Here is a 26,631-nt window from a genome sequence, read left to right as displayed (position 1 = left end):
GCTGCCTGAAATCAGGAGCTTCCAGGGCCTTCTTTAGCATATCAAATGCCTTCTAGTGCTCTGTAGTCGGTGCTTAATTTGTAAAATAATAATACCCCCGGGCACCTAAAGTTTTTCTCATATGCCCTTGGCTGTGCTGCCAAATGTTGTAGCGGCAGTATATGAAGGGTGCTTAATTTTGATCCCACCTCATCCCTCTTTAATCCCCCAACCAACACTCCCTTCCTCTTTATCTCACTCTTGCATGTTCTTTTTCACTACTGATTTCTCCCATTGTCACTGTATTTACCTCTTTGTCTTCCTCATTCTATCCACAGTTTCTACATTTCTCTTGTTCAGGGTTAAAGTCCGATGTGATGAAAAATAAGTCCTGTCCCCAAAAATGAGTACCAGTGAGCCCCACCTGAAACCACTGGCTGAAATTAAGCACTGCTGTGGTCCATATTACCTTTGACTGGTCTTTTTGGCGCTTATAGCAGTCACAGGAGTCATTGTGATTCTTTAGTTTCCCAAAATCCAAAATATTCTCATAATATCCTAACACATAACTGGGAACCTCCAACTCCTGAACAGCTTGGACTTTGGCCTTCAGGAATTTCATTTTCCCATTCTTCTGCTGGTGGTTAAGGAAGACCACAAAGTTCTGTTACTTGGCAATCTTGATTGCCAGGTTGGCTCGCAGCAGGGCCTGAAGAACATTCTTTAGGCAGAACAGGTGAACTTTCCGTCTTGAACTGAACACATATTGTTTCGAAAAATATAATGCAGAAATAATCTAATCTGGCCAGTATGTTGTTCCTCAGTCCAAAATGCATGATTGATAGGGTCCACCTGGAATGGAAAGTGTCATTTTCTCCCTAATTGCACGTGTTTAGGCAATGTGCCGGTAACCAATTGTTGGAGCTAAGATGCTGAGGAACGGTTCTGTACATATGTAATCTACCAATTATCCAACTTTGGGGTTGAGTGGACATCTGCCTTTGTCACTGCATTTAGTCAACAATAGCCCTTCCAAACTATGTCTTAGGAGCCAATATAACTGAACTCTTCCATACATTGTGGGATCTAAATGACTTCCAAGCTCAATATCATGGTAATTCTGCCTTATTGCAGTCCCAGACTTGAGCTAACATCCTGCAAATGCTGCTCAAAGGAAGATTGTCCCTAGAATAAATTATGATATGTGCTGATATATGTTAATACCGAGGCCAGGGAGAACAGTCTGGCAACTGGTGAGCACTGAACAACACATGTCCAGTTGCACAGGTTCAGATCCCCGACAAGTGTCACTCTCTCTAGGGAAGATTGTTCTCATCTCCTTTGAAGAGGTTGGAGTGAGGCCTCACTCTTTTCATGTCATTGCCCACAACCTCAAGGATCGATGCTCACTTCACCCGGTAGTCAGTTCTTGAGTAACTCCATTGGGGTTCTTGGCAAGCATCCACGCCGACCTAGTAATTGATCTCGCTGATCTTGTTCAGGACAGTGCATGTGACTGGGCATGTTTCCTCCTGAAACTCATGATCACAACTTGTAATTCTTGTCACGTGTCTGAAGAGCCAGCCATTCTTTGGCACTTCCCAGGAGGCAAACTTCTTATTAAATTGCTACTGCTCCAAGCCATACCGTTGCCTCTGGTATGGCTTGGAGAACATGTCCCTCCTCACTCTTCCCGCATTGCATTCATGCTTGTTGATGAAGTTCCTTGCTCTGCCAATAACCACTTCTCTGGGAAATCCAACATGAGGAAGGATTCCAAAAGTAGCCCTAGTCCTCACAGGCGAGGTGTTGTTTGTCAGTGGGACTTCCTTAGGATTCATTGTGGCATGATGCACAGAAACTAAAGTGCATTTGCACCCTAAGGCAGAAGTGAAGTCCAGGAGGTCATCAATGTTAAACCTTCCCTTCCCGAAAAGGACTTCAACGTGTAGAAAGGGAACCTGGTATGCCTTTGACTTCCAGCCAATGAACAAGTTGGACAGATCTGGCAAAAGTTATTAGCTTCTAGGCAGTTGCCTGGCCAGTAGAAGTGCTGAAATGCTGCCCTATTATCTCCTTGAGGCGAGGTGCCATCCCATTGGCATGCCTCATGTGCTACTTGCAATAGGAAATGCTGCATTTGGGTGGGGTATTGCCAATAATGTATTGGGTTCAGGTTCCATCTAGATCATAAAACAGCCCATCTTAATGAGCATCTTGAAAAGTTCCCTGCTTCCACACTGATGTAGGAGCCTTTTCTCAGGTATCTTCTCCCAACACAGTCAGGAAACAAAAGGCACTGGGAGAAGGATAGGGGCTGTGCATGTCTTAGTTAAGTTTTGGGAAGTTATACAGCTAGAAGCCTTTTTTCGTACCCTGTAGCACATCATCTGTGAAGCAGCTTGAAGAAGTGAAGATTGCATACCAGTGAAATCAGTCATGAGCCATCTGGAAAGAGCATATAATGAAGCGGAAAATGACCATTCTTGATGGCTGGTGCTTTGGCTGCGGCCATTGTAAAAGTGTGGGTGTCCTTGGGCAAATTGTGGAACCTACATTGTGTGTGATTTGGATGCTTTTTCATTAAAAGGCTTTGGTTTTAATTTTTTAACCTACATTGTGTGGACATAACTTTCCTATGTAACCCGGACACTCTGACTCCCACTCCCCTTGTATAGGGTATAATCCCCTAAATGCTTCTCCAGTGCCTTACTAGCCTTCCCATTGCTAGTCAAGCTGTTGGTAATGATTCTCCTACATCCTGCACCTGTCATCTCTCCATGACAAGCTGTGCTCATTTTCACCTTGTAGCTCTATCTGGATCCATCTGTATTTGCTGAGAGAGGAGCCCCTCGTCTTCCTCCATCCCACACCTGCTACCGCTAGCATGACGTGCTTCAGCTGCATTTCTCCTCCCACCCACAACGTACCCGCCTTTTTGTCTTCTCCCTCCTCACCCAACCCTTGCTCTCTGGCATGCCACATTTCTTTGTCTTTTTGTACTTGTTCCTTTGAGAGGTGGCGCCTCTTTGGGGGGGTGAGGACACACACACGCACGCACGCACACACGCACACACACACACACACACACACACACACACACACACACCCCTCCCCCTCCATGACAAGCTCCCTATTATAAGTCTCTTCCTGTCCTCACCTGTCCCCTCTCAGTGCTGCTTCACAACACAGAATTTGGCTGATGTTCACCATTTGTTGCATTGTGCTCTTTTGGCAAGTCAACGTGCAGGAGACAAAGCTTCTACTATTCCCAGTGATTACACAAAAACAAAGATATCCTTGATTGTTTTAAAATGAGAAATACACCTGAGCACATTTCTTGCACGGATTTTACTCTGCATTGCATCCTAGGACGGGCAATGAATTTGGTCTGCAGACACCATGACCAAGAGCTCCCGTACCCGTGGGCATGGTTCCCCGCTCCTGCACAAAATGTGGTGCACTGTGGCCGCAGGACCTTCCCCTACAGGCTGACTTTTACAATTGCTCTCTCCTACTTTTTACATTTGGTCAGTTGACTTTCTCGCTCTCCAGTTTGTAACATATCTTATGGTCTAGTTTCTCGTCCCTCTTTTGCTGGTGCCATCTTTTTTAGAATATGGTTGTTCATGGAGTTTTCTTCAACAACAAACCAATGCAATTTTTACTAGTAAGAGAGTATTTTATCTTTTTTACCAAGGAGGTTAGACACATGAGGATAAAGAATGCAATGTTAGAGCGGAGGCGATCCAAACAAAAGGTGTTATGGCTTTCAGCCACATAGTTCTTCCCCTCCATTCCAAATACTGCAGATTTCACTTATTTATTTGTAGTCCTTTCTTGTGTAAAGTATTGTGAAGTGTGGCATAGAAGGCTCCTGATTTTCATACTCACGCTTTGCAGTTTCTCTTGTGACTTTTAGAATTGTCTTACACCATGGACGCCACTGCCCTACCTGAGAAGAGCACCCTCTTCCATCGGGAGCCGAGTGGGGTCACCTACAGGATTCCCGCGCTGCTTTACATCCAGTCTACGCGCACCATCTTGGCATTCGCCGAGAAGCGATCCACTGCCAAAGATGTCGATGCCGAATACTTGGTCATGAGGCGAGGACATATGGCAGAGGACTCAGTTGAGGTAATACTTTGAGGTTTGTGATGTGGGTTGCATGGTGTGGGTCCTATGGCCAGGGCCGGCTTTAGCGCTGGTGGCGCCCGTTGCGACAATAACTTTTAGTGCCCCCCACATCCCATGACTCGGATTCTCTCACAACCACCGGGCAAAAGTCCACCTCATCTCTCCAATCATAAGGTATTGCTAAACACAGCACCCATCCTGAAGTCAGCGCCCCCTCCACAGGTCAGCGCCCTGTTCGGCCGCACCGGTCGCACTGCCCTAAAGCCCGCCCTGGCTATGGCAGACTGAGGGCGGAGAGTCCTGTTTACTGTGGCAACCTGGCAGGGTCAAACTGGGAACTGAGCCCAGTCCTGGCAGAACAAGTCATGGCTGCCCCACTTTGCACAGAGCACGCTTCCAATGAGGGTGTAGTGCGGTTCTGTCCCAAAGGAGAATATGGAAGGTGATGCTGTAGCAGCAAACCGTGTGCATGCCCATACAAGATGTATTGTGCCTGCTACCAAACCACTGGACACACAGTAGGTTTGTGCTACTGTCTGGCAAAGTGTGCCCACTAACAAATAGTGCCGTTTAAAGAGTCTGCTGTGCTCCAAGTGAAAAGTGAACTGTTTGCCAGGGATGAAGTGTTGATCATTGTTCCTGTGTTACTTGATAGCCCATCAGAATTTCGACACGAAAAATAAAATACCACCAGCAGTGATGCATGCTGTCTGTTTCCAGATCGCTGCCATCATGTGCCTGGCGCAGTCAGTGTATTGCCGAATGGTCCTTAAACCTTTGCAGCGCATGGCCAATGGCATCTCAGAGCTGGTTGAATATTCCAGGATGCTACTAATACTATTATGCTCAATGATGCTGCTAGCTTGCCTAAGGTGCTGATTATATAATCCAGAAAAATGTTCCAATTACCATCATGTCCAAAGTGTTTTCTGATGCTGTGATAGGTCAGTGTTGCTGATTGCATGTGGTGCTCTACATTACGGGCGTAGCTGTCAGTTGTACAACTGGTGCAGCGGTACCGGGATCAAGAGGCGGAGGTCTGCCCTGTACTAGCTTAAAGTAGATTATAGGTCACCTGCCCTGGTCCCGGCAGTCTTGGAGGATGGAGTCCGGGCCCGATTGGGGAACCTAAAGCAGCACTGTCAAAAATGCTCAGTCCATCCCAGCTCCCTTTATCTCTCTTTGTCCATCCACCCACACATCCATCCACCCATCCATCCATCCATCCATCCATCCATCCATCCATCCATCCATCCATCCATCCATCCATCCATCCATCCATCCATCCATCAATCCATCCATCCATCCATCCGCCCATCCATCCATCCATCTACCCACCCAGCCATCCATCCATCCACCCATCCATCCACCCATCCACCCATCCATCCACCCATTCATCCATCCACCCATCCATCCATCCATCCATCCATCCACCCATCCACCCATCTACCCACCCAGCCATCCATCCATCCACCCATCCATCCATCCATCAATTATCCACCCACACATCCACCCACCCACCCATCCATCCATCCACCCAGCCACCCAGCCATCCATCCTCCACCCATCCATCCGCCCATCCACCCATTCATCCATCCATCAATCATCCACCCACACATCCACCCACCCACCCGCCCATCCATCCACCCAGCCACCCATCCATCCATCCATCCACCCATCCATCCATCCACTCTCTCTTTTCCCTCTTATCTAACACTGATCACTTTCTCTCTACCTTTGCCCTGCCCACTCTCTCTCTCTCTCGCTCTCTCTTTTTTAAGCCTCCTCCTGTTGTCTGCAATTAACCTCTCGGAGCAAGGGAAAGTGACAGAGACACCAGGAGCGGCCCCGGCTTTCAAAACCGTCCTCCTTCCCACCAGGGAAATGCCTGGTGGAATAAAAGGCCTGTCCGGCCCTGGATGGGGTATGGTGGTTTGGAGGGATTAGGCGGGTGTAAAGGGTGAAATGTAGAAGAGCGACGAAAGCAGTGAAAGAGAAGGAAAAGAAAGGATGAAAGATAGAAAGAGGAAATAGTCACAGAAAAGAAAATGAGATACAGATGAACAAAAGGGGATAAAGAAGAGGAAGTGAAAGGGGCAGAAACAGCATGTCAGGGAAAGAACAGGAGGAAAGAGATTGAAGACGGAGAAAGAAGCAAAGGCGAAGTATAGAGAAAGGGAGGAAGACGATAGAGGGATTGTACATGAAGGGGATGATTGGGGGGAGGGTAGGGAAAAAATAGAAGAAAGTGGAGACAGGACAATTTAGGGAGAGGGAAGTAGAAGAGAAGGAGAGGAGAGGGCTTCAGGATAGCGAGGTGTGAGGAAGGGAGGAAGGAGGTGAGGATGAGTGCGAGAGTAAGGAAAGGGAGACAGAGAGAGGAAGAAGAGAGGACGAAGCAGTCGGAAGAGGCTGGAACGGAGAGGGAGGAATGAGGAAAGGACAGGTAGAATGAGACATTTCCAGATGTATAACTAGTTCGACGGGTGCTGTGACACACGGGCCCAGCTGTGTGAAGGACGTCTGTATGTCAATTATGGCCACTTTTTATCACTGACCAGGAGCGGTGGGGGAAGGTTTTCCTTTCTTGCATTAAGGGCAAGGGCACCCTTGCTACACTGATTCTATTTACTCTGCCAATGGGCTGCTCGGGGAACTATAGCTTTTATTGAAGGTGCAGAATCAGGGGCCGGTTAATACTTCACCCTATGCAGGGATCCCAGGGCTGGAACATCCATTGCTTGACTGATACTGCCATGATGTAACTGTCCGTATTGCCCCAGATAGAAAAGCCTACATGGCCATGTTAGTTTAAAAAGTACTCACACTTTGAAGACAACCGAGAGCTCTCCACTGCCATGCCAGAGAGGACTGCAAGCATCCCCTGCCAGCCAGGAGATTAGGGAGCTAAAGTCCCATACCTATTTTACTGTTAGAGTTAGCTTGGACGCAGGGGTGTAGCTTCGGGGGGGGGGGGGGGGGGTTGGGGGTCTGAAACCCCCCAGATAAATACATTTTGGCTTGGTAGTTGGGTCTGCGGACTCGAGTCGAGTCTGCTATGCCTGTGTCGGTTTTTCGTGTCATCCACAGTTTCACTATGAGGTTTTAACTTGTTCATTTTTTGGATCAGGAACTTAAATATATTCAGGTACAAATTTACAAAGATTTTGTGTTGGGTTTTGTCACTTTTTGACACAGCGCCGACGCAAAATGCTTTTTTGATATTTACAAAGCCACGCAAATGTTGATTTGTGAAGCTTTGTAAGAAAAAGTAAACAAAAAGCAGGGTGTTACAGTGTGTCAGGTTCAATGGGTGGTGCATGGGCGCTCCTGTGCATCCACCCATGGATTTTGACACAAACGTATATTTACACGGGCCCAGATTTACAAAGATTTTGTGTTCGAGTTGGGTCACTTTTTTGATGTACCCAGATGCAAAATACTCTTTGGTTTTGACAAAGCCACGCAAACATCGATTTACGTGGCCTTGTAAGAAAAATTAACAATTCAGCGCACTATGCTACGTTACATTACTTTTCATCAGGTAGGCCTTCCATGTATGGTGCATGGGTGTTCCTGTGTATCCACCCATGGATTTTACACAAATCCATGTTTACAAAGAATTGCAAGGATTGTAGACATGGGTTTGCATCAAAATGGTGCATCTGCCTAGGGCTGGTGTAAAGAGGAGAAACCTCTTTATTTCTCCTCGTTATTTCCTCTTTGCATGTGTTCTGCATTATCAGCCCACATACTGAGAGAAAAAAGCCTCCAAGGATAGTTTTGTGCAGGGAGGTACTCCTTCCACACAAATACTACCCTGACTGTAACACAGACAGCCTTGCACTATGGCACCAGGGTGCCTGCATTGACGCTAGCAGCTCAAAATGGGCCAGTGAATGGGGAAAGTGGAGCTGACCATTTCTTAGAAGAAATGGCACAGTCTGCTCTCTTCTGGTGACACAATGCAGCAGAGCAACTATGCTTGGTGCACTGTGTTGCACCAGTACTTTGTAAATATGCCCCTTAGTGACCGGTTTATCAAAAATGTAGCTAAAATGCTCCCTTTAGATTCAAATTTGCTACTTTTTAGAATTCACAAACATTGCAGTAGTAGGCTTGGAAAACTACACCATTCTCAGTCATCCAGGCCTACTACTGGCAATCAAACACTAAATGGGTGATTTGACGCATGCTTGCAAATAGACTAACCCGTGGCAATCCCTTGAGGTAGCAGTGCAAACCACTGTTTTTCACCCACGGGGCCACCAGACAGAGGGCCTAATTTAGGATTTAGCAGACAGAATAAAGGCAGACAGGGGGGCAGAGGACTTTAAAGCCTTTGCTCCACCCGCCAAATTGAGAAATGCCTGCCAGCCCAGTGGACATCTCTATACATTGGCTGTAACTGCCATCATGGTGCTCCCTGTCAGTGTAGCAAAGGTTAACAAACATATCCATCAAACATGACGGCTGGGCATCAAACTTTTCCATAGTTTCTTTTTCAATAGGAAACTCCCCAAGATGGAATTTGTTTTTGAAAAATAAAAAAACACTAATAACTCCTTCACCAATCTACTCCGATGGTGTGGGCGTCATTTTCCGTTTTATACTGTTCCTCACTGCCAGAATATACCTGGAGTAAAAGAGAAAAAAAAAGCCATCTGACCTTCCACTTTAAATAGGGTGGACAGTCATATGGCGTACTTCAGATGGCACCTACTCCGTCGGGCCGTCAAAGAAGTTTTAACACAGAGAGTAAATTTTACTTTGTCTGCGTAATACTTGCTGTCAGCCCTACTCAAAATCGGGTGGGCAGGCTGTAGTAAGGAGGCTGGAAACAGGATCTGTCTTGAAGTACATTTATTGTAGGCTACATGGAAAAGGAGCCAGCCAGGAAACAACCAGCTCTAACAGACACAGCTTCAAGAGTAAAACATATGTACATTCTCATGTTCCTAGGTAACTAGAACATTCTAATAAGAACAGAGGCAGTGTAAACAAGATATAAGGAAATAACATTACTCAGGATACTACATTACCTTCCCTTCTTCTTAAACCCCCCCCCCCAAAAAAAATACAATAAAACTTAATCTCTGTAACTTGCAGGTTTGGTAACAACCGGGAACTTCTTCTCACAATACCTTGGAGAGAATCTGCATTAGTGGGAAGGAAACTCCTCTCGATAGGAGAAAAATGTGAATCATTTTGTCGAACCTTAACAACCTTACTAAGGTTCCACCAAAACCTCCCATCTACATGTACAGCATTTCCCACCAACTTAATGACTTTAACAGGTGCACCAAATGTACTTTCACCTTTGTTAACATGATACAACTTCTTTATTTTGATCGTATCACCAACTTCCAAAGTTGAAGTTTTGGAACCTTTCTTTAAGTCATGACATAGTTTTTGTTTAGACTGTGTGGAAGACACATTCTCTTTAACAATGGACAACAATTTTGAAATATCTGACTCAGATTTTATCCACTTGGACATCCAACCAGGTCTGAAAGATGTATTAGCCTTTCTACCCCTCAGTAGTTCTAAAGTTGAGACCTTAGTGGAGGAATGAGGAGTGGTTCTAAAGAACCAAAACATGCTATTTAAAGCACCAGAAACATCAAGGTTGCTAGCCTTGGCCCATTTCACACAATCACCAACAACATGATTCATCCTTTCCACAAGTCTGTTTCCTTGAGGATAATACAAAGATCTTTTGACATGTTTCACACCTGAAACAGAAAAGAAAGGTTCAAACTCTTTGCTGACAAACTGCTTTCCATTGTCCGAAACAAGGACTTCTGGAAAGCCCTCTCTCGACCAAACATCATTCAAAAAATCAACAACACTTTTGGTGTTAGCCTCTCTGACAAGCTTATATTCTGGCCATTTGGAAGCATAGTCGATAAGAACTAAAATATACTTGTAACCACCTGAGAGATCTCATATGGTCCCATGATATCCACACCAAGTTTTATCCAAGGACCATCAGGGCACTCAATGGGTATCAGAGGAGGAACTGAAACTTTAAGAGCTTTATCTGATGACTTACAGACCCAACAGTTGGCAACAAGATCGTTAATATCAGAATCCATACTGGGCCACCAAAAAGCATCACCAACACGATGCTTGGTGAAAGAAGAACCTAAATGTCCTTCATGGGCCCTCTCAATGATCCCTTTTCTGAAAACAGCTTATCTCTTCGCAACAGAAGACCATCTTCTAAGGCGATCTCACTCTCAATTTTGGAAAATGGTTGTAGCATAGGAGATAGCACTTTCTCTCTAGGCCACCCATTCCTAACAAGGGTACAAACCTCTTGGAGGACACAATCATTAGAAAAAGCCGACCACCATTCATCTTCCAAACAAAACTTTAACTCTGGTATTTCCATGGCTGCAACCAGTCTTCGCAATCTTCAGCAATAAGATCTAAAAAAGAAGTTTCATCATCTTCATCACTTATGGTAGGAAACCGAGAGAGAAAGCCTGCTCTCCTTTTCCTACCACCAGAAATATGTTTGACATCTAACTGGTTCTGGAGGACTTTGGTAACCATCCGCATAATCCTAGGAGTACAGCATTTACTCATGCTGCCACCCAAAATATTAACTAAGGGCTTGTGATCTGTTTGAAGTAAAAAACGTTTTCCCCAAATGTATGGACAAAACTTTTTAATCGCCCAGGAACAAGCTAAGAGTTCTTTCTCAATAATGGAATATTGTAATCCCGCAGCCCTTAGAACCCTGGATGCAAATCCAATGGTGTTTTCCACTCCATCCTCCAGCTACATTAAAGTTGTGCCCAAACCCACCTGGCTGGCATCAACAGTTAGACAACACGATAAACTGGGGTCAAAAGGTTTAAGAACAGCACTTTTTCCTCAGAGCAACTTAACTTGGCTAAAAACTGACACACACTCTTCGCACCATTCAAACTTGATCCCTTTCTTAAGGAGATTACTGATAGGACAGACAATAGTGGCATAGCGAGGAATACACCTTGAATAATATTCACAGAGACCAAGTAGAGACTTAACTCCCGTTTTATGAGTAGGAGTAGATGCATTAGTGATGGCTTCAAGAAGGCCAGGTCTGGGACTAACCCCTTCTTGAGTGACAATATGGCCCAAGTACTCTACTTCAGTACAGAATTATTATTATTTTTTTTAGGTTTTAGAACAACACCATGCTCTTGAAATAAACTCAGAACTTTGTGTAGGATGCGATCATGTGAAATAACATCTTTTGCGAAAATTAGAACATCGTCATGGAAGACTAAAACACCATTGACTCCTTTCAGAATGTTACTCATCACCCTCTGGAATACCGACGCTGCTAAGCCAAACGGCATCCGTCGATACTGAAAGGTACCCAGAAGGGAAACAAAAGCAGTAAGGTGATGGGAATCAGGATATAGCTCGACCTGGTGGTATGCACAGGCAAGGCCGAGCTTTGTGAAAAACGTAACCCCTTTAGTGGAAGCGAAAAGGTCATTGATCTTAGGAAGAGGATGTGAGTCAACCCAAATCTCCTTGTTGAGAGATCTTACATCTGGCCCTGTGCCCTTACGAAGAATGAAGGAGACCAAGACCTTGTAGGTTCTCGATTGTTTAAAGATTTATAGCAGCACAACGAGTTGGCACTTCACTGCTATTCAGAGTGCTTGGAGGTGCGCATCAGTTTATGAAATAGAGCAGCACTATCCCTTTGTCGCATTTGGATTTACTCTGTTTAGATTGTTGAAGGCATATGGATTTCTGGTCGCTTCCCTCACCCCTGTCCTGAGGAGGCCTAGATGTGTCATTTAGCCGAAACGCGTCCGCGTCGACAGATTTTGTTAAGAGGAGTCTGATGAGAAATTATTTGATTTATTCTATGAAGAATTTATGCACAATTTTCTGATTAGGGTTCTGTAGAGAATTTTAGAACCAATTGTGCAAATAAGACTTCCTCTAAGTGTATTACCTATAGGTTATAGGTGAACACTCCTTGTCCAACGATTTGGGTGGAAGGAACTTGACATTATTGTCATTATTATTTATTTCTTGCCTTTTGTATATAAGTGTTGTATGTGTGTGTATATATATGTTTTTGGTATATTAAGAAGAAAATCTCAAAACTATGATAAAGTAAATCCGGATTACGTTAATTAAATTATGTAATCATTTGATTTTTGGTATGTGATTGTTCCTTGTGTTGAAATGTATGTTAAGGAATAATAGGACTATGTACTACCAATGGAGGAATATTTAGCCTTCTATTGAGAATTCATTTTTTTGTATATTTTTTCCTCCTGGCCATTTTTTCGATTTTTTCATTGGAGAGATCTTACATCAACACAGACCCTGAGCTGACCACACCTCTTCCTGGCAACTGCCAAAGGAGACAGCCACAGAGAAGACTCCGCAGACTCAATAACACCTTTCTCACACAATTGTAATAATTCTTTCTCCAGGTCGTCCCTTACGCTGTAGGGTACACCTGTAAGTTTGTATTTTACCGGGATAGAACCCTCCTCTACGATTATTCTGTGTTTAAACCCGCACATTTTTCCTAAATCATTACCAAAAACAGAAGGAAATGTATTTTGCAATTCTTGAATTTCATCAGTACAGCCCACAACAAGTACTTGTTCTTTGGCTCCTGGTTTGAGGATCATTCCAAAGAGACCCTGATGGGACCAACCTAAGATGTTAAGACCTTTTAAGGCAACTTTCAAGGCAACGTAGATCTTCCCTTTGATTTTCCTCCCCTTGAAACACATTTCCTCTTCAAAGAATCCCAATAACTCAATTTTCCAACCTTCATATGATACGGGAGGGCGATCGGGGGGATACTGGCTGAAAACCTTTCCAAGTTTCATCGAACAATTTTTTGGTGATCATTGTTATCTTGGCACCAAAGTCAACTAACAATATGATATTTTTGTCTCCCACACTGATCTCAGCAATAGGATCAACGCAAGATGCAGGATCACCTTGAACAACGTTTTCTTAAACATCGGAATTATTAGAATTATAATTAGTGACCACTGAGACTATTTCTGTGTCAGATGAGGAATCTAACTCAACCACACTCACAACAGGTTTCTTTTGTCCTCTCCTCTTTAAACACATTTTGGCAATGTCCCCTACTTTCTTACAATAATTGCAGGTAACATTAACCGCAGGACATCTAGATTCCTTAGAGTGAGGAGGATTACCACACTTCAGACATAAATTAGAACCTACATTAAACGGTGTTTCAGATTTGAATGACTTGCTAAGGGTATTAACATTCCCTTTAAATGATTTCTTGAGGGGTTTGGCAGAAGAATTAATTTTAATAGCATTGACAGACTCTAACACTTTATCATCTAATTATTTTAAAGAAATCATAGAAATTTCTATGCACTTGGCCAATTTAATGGTATCATGTAAAGATGGGTCACTCATGCTAAGTAATTTCTGTCTAATATTCTTATCTTTATAATGGCATACGAATTGGTCTCTAATAAGTTGATCAGTAAAGTTTTCGAATTTGCAATCTGCCGCCAATCTGTGCAAAACAGAGATGTAGGAATCAACATCTTCTCCTTCAGATTGTTTTCTCATTAAAAACTTATGCCTGATAACCATAATACTTGGTTGTTTGTAAGAGCGAAGTTTAAGTTTAAGAACTGTTCATCATTAAGTACACCTTCTACTTGTGGTAAATCAGGTAAGTGTTTAAACACGGACCTGTCCTCAAACCCTAGAGAATGTAAAGGTAAACATTTCTTTCCTATCAGCACTGAATCGGGATGCACCAATAGCTCCCAGATAAGTCTCAAAGGCATCATGCCAAACTTCCCATCTGATAGAAGGTTCTCTAGGAGTGTCTAGAAACGCAGGAGGATTAACAGATTGTAATGTGCACATGGTTGAAACCATGAGACACACGACACTAAAGTAGGACACAACACATACACCCCTTAACACAACAAACAACCAACTAACAAAACCAAAATACAAACACAATAAAAAATAAAAAAAAACAGCTTATATCCACAAACACAGGAAGAACACCAAGCACAAGACAACAGTACTACACAATATACTCCTTAAGCCAACTAGGCAAAATCTTTTTCCTTTTTCCTACCCCCATGCCACCATCACCAGAAATAACATCCCCCTGTATAGGTAATGTGACACATTCCTGTGGAGGTACCATGCTTGGCTGACACGACATAGACCCTTCCCCCTCCGTAACAGAAGAAGTATCCTTGGCACCCCCATGACAGAATTCATCCTCCTGAACCTCCTCATGTTCCCGTACATCTTCCACACCTAACTGTGACCGTAGGTTACTGTTCTCAAAATAATCCTCCACCCATTCAAAATCTTCCCTTTGATCCTCCACAAGATTACCACCATCTTGACCGCCAATCACAGCTATGTCTTTCAAATTCCACACCTTCCCATCACTTAACCTAACCGAATTCCTCAAAACCTCCATAACTTGCTGAGGTGACTCAAATTTACTCTCTCCTTTAACAACTTTGAACGGTTTCCTGACCCGTACCCAATCGCCAACTTCAATATCCACCTCCTTGGCACCATGGACCCTATCATAATAAACTTTCGTTTTTGCATGTACCTCTTCCAATTTACCTCGTACCTCATTAGGAGACCAATGATGTACTCCACTTTGTACTAACCACTTTGGATTGTACTTACTCCTTGGCATTCTACCCCTCATCATGACAAAAGGAGGCAACCCAGTTTGAATTTGAGAAGTAATTCTGTATGACCACACCGCTTTTTGCACTTGTATCCTCCAATCCAGATTTTTGTTCATTGACGCTTGGATGACCCCTTTAATCACCCTATTAAAACGTTCCACCGTACCATTCCCACTTGGATTGTACAGCGCCGTGGTTTTATGTTTAATCCCACACCTTTTAAAGTACTCTTTAGCCATATTAGAAAGAAATTGCACCCCGTTGTCCGTAAGAATGCAACCCGGTAAGCCTTCCATCACAAAGATATTATCCAAAAACCTTAAAACGGACTGAGTATCTGCCTTCTCTACTATTTCTACAACTGGCCATTTGGTAAACAAATCTATAGCCACCAACCCATACTCTTTTAATTCACCAACCGGTCCAAAAATGTCCACCGCAATAGTATCCCATGGCAAACTCGGAATTAAACCTTCACTCATTGTGGGTCTTAAAGTTTTCAAAGACTTGTCCGCCGAGCAACAAACCGAACAAGTCTTCACAAAACTTTCAATCTCCTTGTCAATTCCTGGCCACCAGAACATCCCCTTCACAATCAACTTAGTTCTGACAATTCCAAAATGCCCCTCATGGCATAATTGTAAAATCCTTCCCCGCAATGTCTTTGGAGGAATTATTCTGTCACCTCTTAACAACAGATCTTTGTCTAGAACCAATTCCATCCGTACCTCCCAATAAGATTGCAAACCTCCCAAAATACTCGCCTTCCTCGGCCACCCTTTAGAAACGTACTCCACAACTCTCTCCAACACCTCGTCCTTAGATTGTTCCTCTAGCCATTCACCTTTACTGATAGCAGCTGCACCAGAATCATGTACTAAAGCTATACTACAGTTCCCCCAAGGATCATCCACACATTCCTCCAACGGAGTGGGCAATCTTGATAGGCAATCCGCCACTACATTTTCTTTGCCCGGAACATGCACCATCCTGTAAATGAACTCCTTCATCCTCATTGAAATTCTGGCCAATCTAGCCGAAGCAACTGCTGTGCCCTCACTAGATAAAATACGAACCAAAGGTCGGTGATCCGTGCGAATCACCACAGGTTTCCCCCACACAAAGGCACGAAAATGTTCAAGTGCCCATGCACACGCCAATGCCTCTCTTTCTATGATCGGATATTTACTTTCTACAGGTGACAATGCTCTAGAAGCAAATAAGATGATCTCCTCTCTTCCGTCCTTCCCTTTTTGTGACAACACAGCACCAAGCCCTTTATCGCTAGCGTCCGTAGTCAAGAAACAATCTAAATTCGGATCAAATCTAGCAAGAGCATTCACTGCTTGAAGATCCACCTTGACTTCCCTAAATTCTCTTTCACACTCCTTATTCCAATCAAATTTTGCATTTTTCTTTAAAAGTAAACGAATATTGTACACTTTCGATGCAAAATTCTTTATGAATTTCGCACAATATTCTGCCATACCCAAAAATGACCTTATCTCTTCCTTAGACACAGGGGCTGGTGACCTAATGATGTTTTCGACCAATGTTGGCTTAGGTCTTACTCCTTCCTCACTTATAATGTGCCCCAGATACGAGACACTCCTCTGACCGAATTTACATTTAGTTAGCTCAACTGTTAACCCCACTGACTGTAAAGTTTCCAAAACTTGAATCAATTTTTTATCATGTTCCAGTTTGTCTTTCCCTGCTACCAAAATGTCATCCTGAAAAAAACGTACACCCTCAACATCACCAAACAATCTGTGCATTAGTCTCTGAAAAACTGCTGCAGCAGATGCCAGCCCAAAAGGCATTCGTGTGAATTGAAAGCACCCAAACGGCGTAATAAACGCTGTGAGGCTCCTTGAATCTGCTTCCAACACAACCTGATGGTAAGCCGCAGACAGGTCAATGGTAGAAAACCACGTAACCCCTCTCAAAGATGAAACCATCTCATTGATTTTGGGTAAAGGAAACTTTTCTATAACAATGTTATTGTTTAAATGGCGCAAGTCTATGCAAAGCCGGATTTTTCCGTTAGGCTTGCGGGCCACGACAACCGGAGAAATCCATGCTGATGTCTCCACCTCTTCAATAACTCCTTTGCTTAACAAATTCTGTATTTCACTCTTTACCTCATCCCTAATCAATATCGGAATGGGTCTTGCTTTGTGAACTTTGGGTTGTGCATCCTTTCTCAGTATTATTTTGTGCTCAAACCCTTTGAGCTCCCCTAGCACTTTCCCGAACACCATAGGAAATTTCCAACTCAACATTTCACTCATCTTACTGCACTCATCCATTATCAGCACTTTTTCCACCTTATTAGGATCAAGAATTACATGCAGATCATTTTGATCGAACCATCCCAACACTGACGGTCCCCTCTTAGCTATGTACAATTTCCCTCTTGTGGATCTCCCTTTAAATAGGAATGTCAACCATCTGAAACCTAACATGTCAATTTTTTCACCAGTGTAACTCACAGGATTTACATCTGATTTGTTTAAATGGTTCCCAATTTTTCCCACAAATTTTTCTTTCCAAATTTCTTCATTTATAATTGTGTACGGTGATCCTGAATCCGCATACACCATTACTTTAACTCCACCCAAGGATAGCTCACAAATAGGTTTCCCCTCCATAGAATTATCCTCTATGTTCAACATGAAGCTTCCCCTCACGCTCTTCACACATTCTTCCTCGTCCTCACCATCTTCCTCCTCATCATTCCATATGTACTTTACATTGCTGCGCCTACGACACATTTTGCTAAAATGGCCTAACAATCCACAAATACCACACTTTTTCTTCAAAGCCGGGCACATTTTGCTAAAAGCTAAATGTTCTTTGCTGTCGCAACGATAGCATCTTCTCTCCTCAGTCTTAAAATATCTCGCTTGGCTCCTCATGGGTTGACTTGTCCATCTCCCTTGCGTACGTTGAAAATTTGGTTTAGCTTTACTTTGAATTTTAAATACTCCCTCTGTCGCCTTTTCCGGATCTTTCTCTGCTGCCTTGACCACTGTCGCACATCTCCCAGACATTTCTGACTTCCTCATTATGGCCAGTACGTCCTCCAGTGGTGCATCCCCATTCACCCATAAGCGATCTTGTAGAGGCGAATTGTTATTATGCATAACCAAATGATCTCTAATTAAGTCATCATGTAGATCACCAAACTTGCAATCTATCGCCAATTTCTTCAAATCATCTAACCAGTCATCAACAGTCTCATTTTTGGCTTGCTTCCTCTGAAAAAATCTGTGCCTAATTACACCTATGCATACCTTCGGGGCAAAATACTTGTCCATATCTTTTATTGCGTTCTCAAAAGTATTCAAATTTGCATCTGACACTTTGGACATTCTTGAATAAGTTTTCAGCCCCATAGGTCCTAAGGAATGTAGAAGTATTCTCTTTTTCTGCTCTGGTTTCATTTTCCCTGCTTCATCCACAGCCGAGATATAGTTAATAAAATATTCTTTCCACTCTAACCATTTGATACCTGGTTCTGCTCCTGTAGCCCAAAAGGTGTGTGGGTTACTTATTGAATAATTCTGCTGTGCCATCTCTATATTTGTGGGGTTTCCTTCGTTATCCCCTTCACTCATTTTCAATCTTTCTTCTTTTTTTTTTTTTATAACAGCAACTTAAGTTCTGGTCCTAAATTCTTTATTTGGGGTATTCCCCCGGCAATCTCACCTGTTTCCGCAGCGCTCCGCAACTTCAAACACCTTGTGGTTCCTTTTATTCGCCGTACGAACGTGTTGCTAGGTAACCAACGCTGAAATTGATTAGAACAAAATGGCCGCCACGTTGGGTCACGCAACGTGACCTTGCGTAGCTGCGTAGAAGTATTCCCAAACACTGTGCATGCTCCTGACGTGTCCAGATGTTCCTCTTACGTCAGGAGCGCTTCGCGCGTACAGTTCCGGAATCTCCGCAGCGATTCGTATCTCGCCAACAGCGCGGACCCTCCAACCGTCCGAGACTCTTCTGGACAGACAAGTACGAAACAAGTTCCTTTTCCTGCTTTTTTTTTTTCTTGTTTCCGTCCCCCGACGTCCGTCCCGATGGCAAATACTTTAGAAGGAAACTCACAATAACAAAAAAAAATAAAAAAAATCGACTTCTTCCGTTTTTTGTTTTTTTTTTGTTTAAATCCTTTGCACGCCGCTGCTCCAATCCCAATCGTCGCCAATTGAAGTGATGGTCGGTACACTTTGTAGAAAGTCACAAGTTCTTTATTAAGAACAAAGTATGAAACAGGTGAGCGCCAGGATACACCTCCACATCCTCAGCCAGACTAACAGCAACTCCCCGAACCCGAATGTCACAGAGACTATGACATTCCATGGACGCACACACACTTACCTTAGCTACACTCGAAACCACGAGACACACGACACTAAAGTAGGACACAACAGTACTTGTCACCATTGCAAGAGAGTACCTGTCTGGCAAACTCTAAATCAGCTCCAGAGGCACACCTAATTCAAATCCTTACCGACCCTATTCCTTATGAAGCAGGGTCATCCCAAACCTTGGTCACCTCACACATTCACCTTGTGTCCGACTGCTTTTTTAGTTGGGAAATTTGAGATTCACCCCTCCCCCCCTAGAATCTAACTGACTAAGCTACATCCCTGCTGAGACAAACACTCGAAATTGATCCTTCGAGCTGTCTCAAACTTTGTATAATGAATACAATTAGCAGTGTAAACAAGCTAACATAATAAAGAAATTACAATAGACTGATAATGGTTCCAATGACACAAGCCTCAAGCCTTTAGAAAACTCGAGAATTTTGTCCCAAGGAGTGAAAATTGTCATGGCCACAAAGGTGAAGCACTTTAAGAACGATGACACATTTAGAAACAAATAAATGATTATGAAATACTGTAAAAATAATTCATGGTTACACAAATTTGTTAAAGCAGAAAAAGCATGAAATACGGAAAAAAAAAAATTCAAAAAATGTTTAAGAAAAACAGTAAACAAAAAAAATCTACATTGCTACAAAAAGCATACCTTATTTTCCTTCCAACATGTCCACAAATTACATTGGTATAACTGTCCCTATTCCTGCACTGCTGTAGTGGGTGATGACAATCGTTTTGTGGCTCTTGAGATGCATCCCTTATTAGAACATTGGAATGTTGGGAGCTCCATTGAAAACAATGGAGTGCTCCGGGCTTATAATGCTGGTATAAGCCCGGAGCACCAACATTCCAATGTGTCTTTGTTCACAGCTCTGGCTGTGAACAAAGACTTCAGGAAGCCGGAGGGGATTTCAATCCCCTCGCGCTCCCTGAAGGCTTTGTTTTGTTAGAACATTCTGCCCTCTAGTGGCAGAATGTTCTAATAGCCTTATAGCCCTTCGTAGCAGGGCTATACCGGCTTTTAAAGTCCCTCTGCTTTGTTAAAGTCCCTCGCCTTCGGCTTGGGCCTTTAACGCTGCAGCGGGCCTTTAACAGCCGGTATAGCCCGCTACGGCGGGCTATAAGGCTATATCGTTATCCTGATTATATCCCCTTTCCCACCGTCATCCTGTTTATCAACACAATTATCAACAACATTTGCTAGTTCAGCATTGCTGTTGGCAACTTGTTCTATTACCTTTCAAAGTGCTTCCCTTGTGACCATTGAAGGAGAGGATGCAAATTTGTCAATGGGCAAAAAACCTTGCTTGCTTGCATAGTGCCCCTTTGTTGACCGCTCCAGTGCCAGGACTGTTGAAGCCCGAGGAAACATTATATTTTGTTGTTTGGGTACTGCTTTCCTCTGTTGAGCAGGCTATTTTGAAAATGTTTGCTAAAATCTTGAATAGTCCTGTGGCTATTTTTGGATGCAGTTGCCTACAATGGCCTTACTGTAGCATGGTTCCCTGCGTGTTCATATCCACTATCTTTGCTTTCCTCGTTGCTCATAATGATGTGCAAACAAGTAATGTAGTGCATTATAGTGCCCAAGAAAGCCACATTACTTCTCGCTTCTTATAGGTGAGCGACAGAAAAGTCACACATGCCTATCACTAAAACACACATGACTACCATACAGTAAGTTAGGCAACGGACAGTAAACCGTGTAGTAATAAGCTCACAAAACTAGCCGGACAGTGCTTTTTGACACAAGTGAACCTGATGACAACCTGTCTGAGTTTATATGTTGCCCCAGGTAATGTAAAGAATGAACAAAACTCATTGATTTGCAAATAAATGGCTGTTAGCCAGTCCTAGTGGTCAGCTAATCTGACATAATGTGCAACACTGCGGCACTGTGGTTCTTAGAGATTGGATCTGTCCCAATGCTAGACAGTTCACATTCAGCCAAATCCTAATTGCATAGAACCTGACCTCAAATGACCATCACTCCATAGCACTGAGTGAGAAAAGAATGCTGTGTGCACAAAATGCATCCACACATTTAACAGTCTGGGAGACTTTTTCTTCATTGGTTAGGAAGTGTCCATGAGTCATCCAAACCCACTGACTAGTAAATCCTACGAAACTGACACCTCACGCATCTCATCAGAAAAATCTTTGGACCTGTGGAAAAACAGAAGAGGACTGGACCTGCTGTTTGAGACCTGTGTGGAGACCTGAATGGCTAGACCTGCTTCCATGTGTGCCCATGACTAATAATTGGACTCCATGGGTCAGTTGGCTAGACCTGCTTCCATGTGTGCCCATGACTAATAATTGGACTCCATGGGTCAGTTGGCTGACAAGGATACAAAAAGCTGCAAGAGGTTTTTTTCCTAACGTGTGCAGCTAACTGGAACTGGATCCTGCGGGTAGCCTCTGCTTGAGTGAGTCCTGGCTCCTAAGTGCTGTCCTTGAGGTGCTAGGGACCTTAGAAGTGACCAAGAGGAGCAGGTCCAGAAACTCTTAAAAGTTGGAACTTAACATTTTTTGTCACAGGCCCTTGTGACAGAGGTGGCTGATTTTAAAGCAACCTCTTTGAATGCAACTTCAAGCTAATCTTGGTGGAGGATTTGAAATCTTGACGGGACAAATGTGTGCCCAGTGCGACAACTTCAGTGGCCACAAAATATGAATTTCTCCCACTCTGAACTATTCACACCAAAACCAACAGCTTTAGTGGGACTTTGTCAATTGTCTATCCAGCTTTACAAGTACTTTGGCAGATACAGCCTGCTAACTCCCCACGCTGGAGGATTTCAACTTCTATTTCAGACTCTTAAGTCAGAAGGTAAAATAACCGACACACACTCCATCGCGGTTGGCAGAAGCCCTTAAAATAATCAGTGATGACCTCCATTGGTTAGATGAAAAGGAATCCTGCCTCCATGTCCATCTTGGTTTGTCATTGATCTTTGACACAGTTAACCATTACTGTTTTGACAATCCTCAAAGAAAGGAATGGGAATTAATGTCTGTGTCCTCAGGTGGTTCTCATCATTGCTTGAAAACTGTAGACAACAAATGAAAATCACAAACTAAATCTCTGGCTCATCAGACCTACACCATGGAGTCTCCCAAGGCATAATACTTTCACCCACAGCGTTCAACATCTACATGGAACCATTAGCCCTCATCCTAAGTCAATCAATTGTCAGGTACCACCTCTACTTAGACATCATGCAACTATACCTAAATATTTCCACTTCAAAGAACATGGAGATTATTTTCCAACTCCTCAATAAGATGCATTTCTTGACAACCTCCCACCACTTAAAGCTCAGTTCAACAAAAACAGATTTTTTTCTTCATTCACCCATAGATGCAATAAAAAAATATATGTATTCTCAACACTGAAAGAAATATATATTCTTAACACTGTCCCTACTATTAGGGACACTACAAATTCTTCACAGTTCGTCCTGGACAGATATCTACAGGCACACATCAATACTACAGCAAAAGGTGAGCTAATATAACTACAATTGCTGAGAAGAGTAAAACAATACATCCCAGAACACCACTTCAAACAGGTCATTCAGGCCCTAGTCCTATCAAGACCTGTTTATGAAAGCTCTATACTAGCAGGAATTCCTAAACATAGCAGCTAGATTGAGAAGACAATTTGACCATAAGCTCCTACCCTAACCTTGGTGAACTGGCTTTCAATCAATGCACGAAATAAAGAAAACTATCTTTGCATCTCTTACAGTGCAATACACGAAGGCACGCCAAGCTATTCCACTAGAAAACTACAGATCTCAAGAGGTCAACGCTGACTGAGGAGCTGTGAATCACTCCTCCTCAAAATCCAACAATGAAGATATCTAAAACGATTGAACAATTCTTTTCTGGTTATGTTCCCAAACTATGGTACTCCATCTCCGGAAAGAACTCAGGACAATATCCTCTGAATTCTTCAAATAAAACTGAAAAACCTGTGTTTTTTAACACCTTTTTTTCCTAGAAAGGACATAGACCTCTCAATTAGTGGGATAGTCTGAACTAGTCTTAATCCCTTCTGTTAATAGAGGCAAAATGTATAACCTTAACTTCATTAAAATAGAGCCGTGTGCTTTCTAGCTCATCTAAGCAATAGCGGTTAGGCATTCTTACCAGCATAGTGAACCATTTGTTCATACCTTCCTAGCTAGAATGATCAGGGCAAGCAAACACCACCAAAAAGGCTAGGAGGATTACTTGAATTAATTTCTGTATTTTTCCAAAGTGATTTGATACTATTGGGTCTTGCCTGCCCTAACCTTGGTGAACAGGCTTTCAATCAATGCACGAAATAAAGAAAACTATCTTTGCATCTCTTACAGTGCAATACTTGAATGCACACCAAGCTATCTCACTAGAAAACTACAGATCTTAAAATAAATGATAATAGATCTTAAATAAAAATGTACCAACCTTAGTTTTAAATATTGGAATGTTTGTTATTTCTATCAGTGATTACAGGATAATGGTTAACCAGGCCTTCGTTTGACAGACATCACATCTTAATTTAGAATACTGCGATGCACAGAGTTAATCTTCAGAAAAGGGGAATATTGGGCCTTATTCCCAAAATGTTGCTCACTTAAATTATGGTTAATGCACAAAAAGTAAATTTACCATACTCCACTTCCTGATCCACAGAATCAAGATTTTATGATCATGTGAAAACTTTGTAATGGGGCAAAATCCATTATTGACATTAAAATTTAATATGTTTGGGGGCGTGGTTTGGACCCCGAGAGAGATGGCGGCTCGGTGATTCTCTCTGCCCGTGCGTGAAACGAATGAGGGCAGAGGAACGGGTCTCACCGCTCCTATCCAGCAACGGACGGTGGAAACAGTGATCGGAATGTGAGGGGGCCTGTGAGGCGAAGTTTGGAGACTTTTCGCTGATGAGAAGCGGCACGGCCGCAGCCTTAAGCGATCCGCCCGATGCCCGCGAGGACTTCGGCAGGCTACGGGACCGCGTGACTGGAGGTGTGTCGGCGGCCGGGCGGTTGCCGGAGTAGATCGAGCCCATGTGCGACTGTTATCGGAACTCAGCCGGTATATGAACAGGAGCGCACCTGTGGTGAGGCAGAGGAGCTGCGCAGCGCGATGGGCAGTCGTTGGTGCATATCGCACAGACAAGATGGCGGCTACCGCGACATAGAGGGAGAGCCCTGACGCTTCTGCTGCAGAATCTGTGGGGAGTTTGGAGCATACTGAGCTATCTGCATTCCGTGAGTGATGTGTGCCTACTGGATCGTACCTTGATGCTGTTAGTTGTTGGGATGTGAGGACGGCTCTACCCCCTTCAGTGCTGCCGTGAAATGATGGTGGTGTTCGTGTCATCGTGGGAGCGCGCATGGAATGGATGGCTCCCTCTAGGGTGGAACTAGGCCTGCAAAGTAGAATCTGATGCTCCGCCTGTGGCGCGCTCTGCTTTATTCATCTGGAGTTCGAGGTGCCTTACATGGGGATGTGGAGCTGTAATTGTCTCAGGCGTTGTCTTGTGTGGGGTGATCCTTCATTACTGCTATCGTGTTGCTCTGGGCCTGCCTGGCTTCCCTGCTACCGTGTGGTCTCGCCTGCAATCTTGTGCCTTGTACCATGGTTCCTGTGAGTGGAGCCGCGACCATTCCCTGTTCGTCTTCGCTGGTCTCCAGGATGTGATCACGTACCTCTGCGCTTAAGTGGGTAACACGAGCGCCATGTTCTGAGATCCTCCATTCACACAGATAGCGGACGGGAAGGCGCCAGGGGATGAAGCCTTAGTTGCACGCGTGGTGATGTTTTAAATTAAAGTGAATATACCTGGCTGCTACCAGTCGGCAGAGGGAAACGGCGATCAGGAGGCACTCCATAGGAGTAGGCTGAAGCACTTTGGGACATTTCTGACTGGCAAAGGAATCTACACGACGGACTAACATGGCTGATAGTAAAGAATCGGTGAAAAGCATGAAGAGGCTCAAATCTGATCAGTCGAATCCTAGTTCACCCAGCAAGGGAGCGAAAGGTAATTCGGACCCGATGGAACTGATACTTAATAAACTGGAAGAAGTTAGGGAGCTAGCTAAGGCAACCAAAGATGAGGTGGCGGCTATCAGGCAGGATAATCGCGAAACCAATGCAAAATTGGTGGAGGCAGAATCGAGGATTAGCAGACTTGAGGATCTAGAAGTAAAGTCGTGTGCAGCCATCAACCGCTTATGCATATCATCGGATCAAACTATGCGGAAACTGGCGGAGTTGGAGGACAGGAACAGGCGGGGGAACCTACGCATTTTTGGCCTTCCGGAGGGGTCGGAGGATCAACATGCGAGCTGTGGGGCCTTCTTGGAGTCTTGGTTTACCCAGGCTACTAATCTGTCCTTTCACCATCCACTGGAGTTTGATAGGGCTCATAGAGTGCCAGGCAAGATAAGTAAAAACCAGAAAGGGCCCAGAGCGATTGTGTGCAAGCCATTGCGATATCAACATGTGGAGCAGATTCTTGACTTCATGAGGAAAAACAACCATATTTTATGGAAATCGGTCAAGGTATACATCTCACAGGACTACAGTAAAGAGACGGTGGAGGTTAGGAAAGCGTTCTTGGCACTGCGACCAATGCTAAAGAAAAGGGGCTTCCAGTATGGGTTTGCTGGCCCTGCAAAGTACCGTGTGTTGGTCCATGGGTCTCCACATTTCTTCTCGGATCCTTTGAAACTGAAACGCATGCTTGATGGTCCGGACGATCTGGACATGGATACAAGCGCCTCAATGGGGACAGTAGCGCAGGCCTCAGCCTCAGGTTATAAGTGAACACAGCTCTGTATGAACTAATGCTACTTGAAGGGGCAGGTTGCCTGGGGCATGTTCTCTGCCTCGAGGTTCTCTCCAAAGACAGTTTTGTTGGCAGTATGCAGTTGCAGATGCTCAGGGTACCTGGCCACATAATATGTTCTAGAATTATTACCTTTCGAATAGATGGGTTTCAGTTTAACGGGCCAAGATTGCTAATGGTCATGTATACTGTTTCACAGGTTTATTAGGTGAGTTTGTAGTGATTTACGGGGGTGGGCTGTTGTTTAAACGGCTGGTCTATTATGGTTGATGAGGTACCCGAAGGTTGTGCTGGTGGGGGGGTGTTGATGCCTAAGGGGTGGTAACAGGCCTTAGTTTAAGGGTGATAGTTCCTCTGTTCCATGGTTTTTATCTCTCTGTAACAGCTATGCACGGGGGGGGGGGTTTCTGACGCATTCTCTTTCCAGTCACCATGCCTAAATCGTACAGTTGGGGTGGGGAGGGTGTAGGGCTGGGGGTTTTTTGGGTAGGGGTATGTGTTCCTTGTTTTTTGCTCTTGTTTTTGTTTGTTCCGGCTTGCATGGTCTCCATCTTCTTGCTTC

The 26,631-nt window shown here is 43.9% G+C and overlaps 1 protein-coding gene across 3 annotated transcripts in view; it reads left to right on the top strand.

Annotated features, from left to right (window-relative positions):
• The window catches only part of NEU3 (neuraminidase 3), an 80,033-nt gene that overhangs the window by 35,877 nt on the left and 17,525 nt on the right, over nucleotides 1-26,631 (top strand). For 2 of the 3 annotated variants that reach the window (XM_085623354.1, XM_085623355.1), the window contains exon 2: nucleotides 3,902-4,116. The exons of the other annotated variant lie outside the window; for it this stretch is intronic. In XM_085623354.1, the coding sequence (XP_085479480.1) occupies nucleotides 3,916-4,116 (201 nt within the window). In that variant the 5' untranslated portion in view covers nucleotides 3,902-3,915. The remainder of the gene's footprint in view (nucleotides 1-3,901; nucleotides 4,117-26,631) is intronic. 3 annotated transcript variants of the gene reach the window in all.

This window comes from Triturus cristatus, chromosome 8 (genome assembly GCF_964204655.1).
Source record: "Triturus cristatus chromosome 8, aTriCri1.1, whole genome shotgun sequence".
In the NCBI taxonomy this organism is placed as follows: Eukaryota; Metazoa; Chordata; class Amphibia; order Caudata; family Salamandridae; genus Triturus; species Triturus cristatus.
This window is presented reverse-complemented; position numbering and strand designations above follow the sequence as displayed.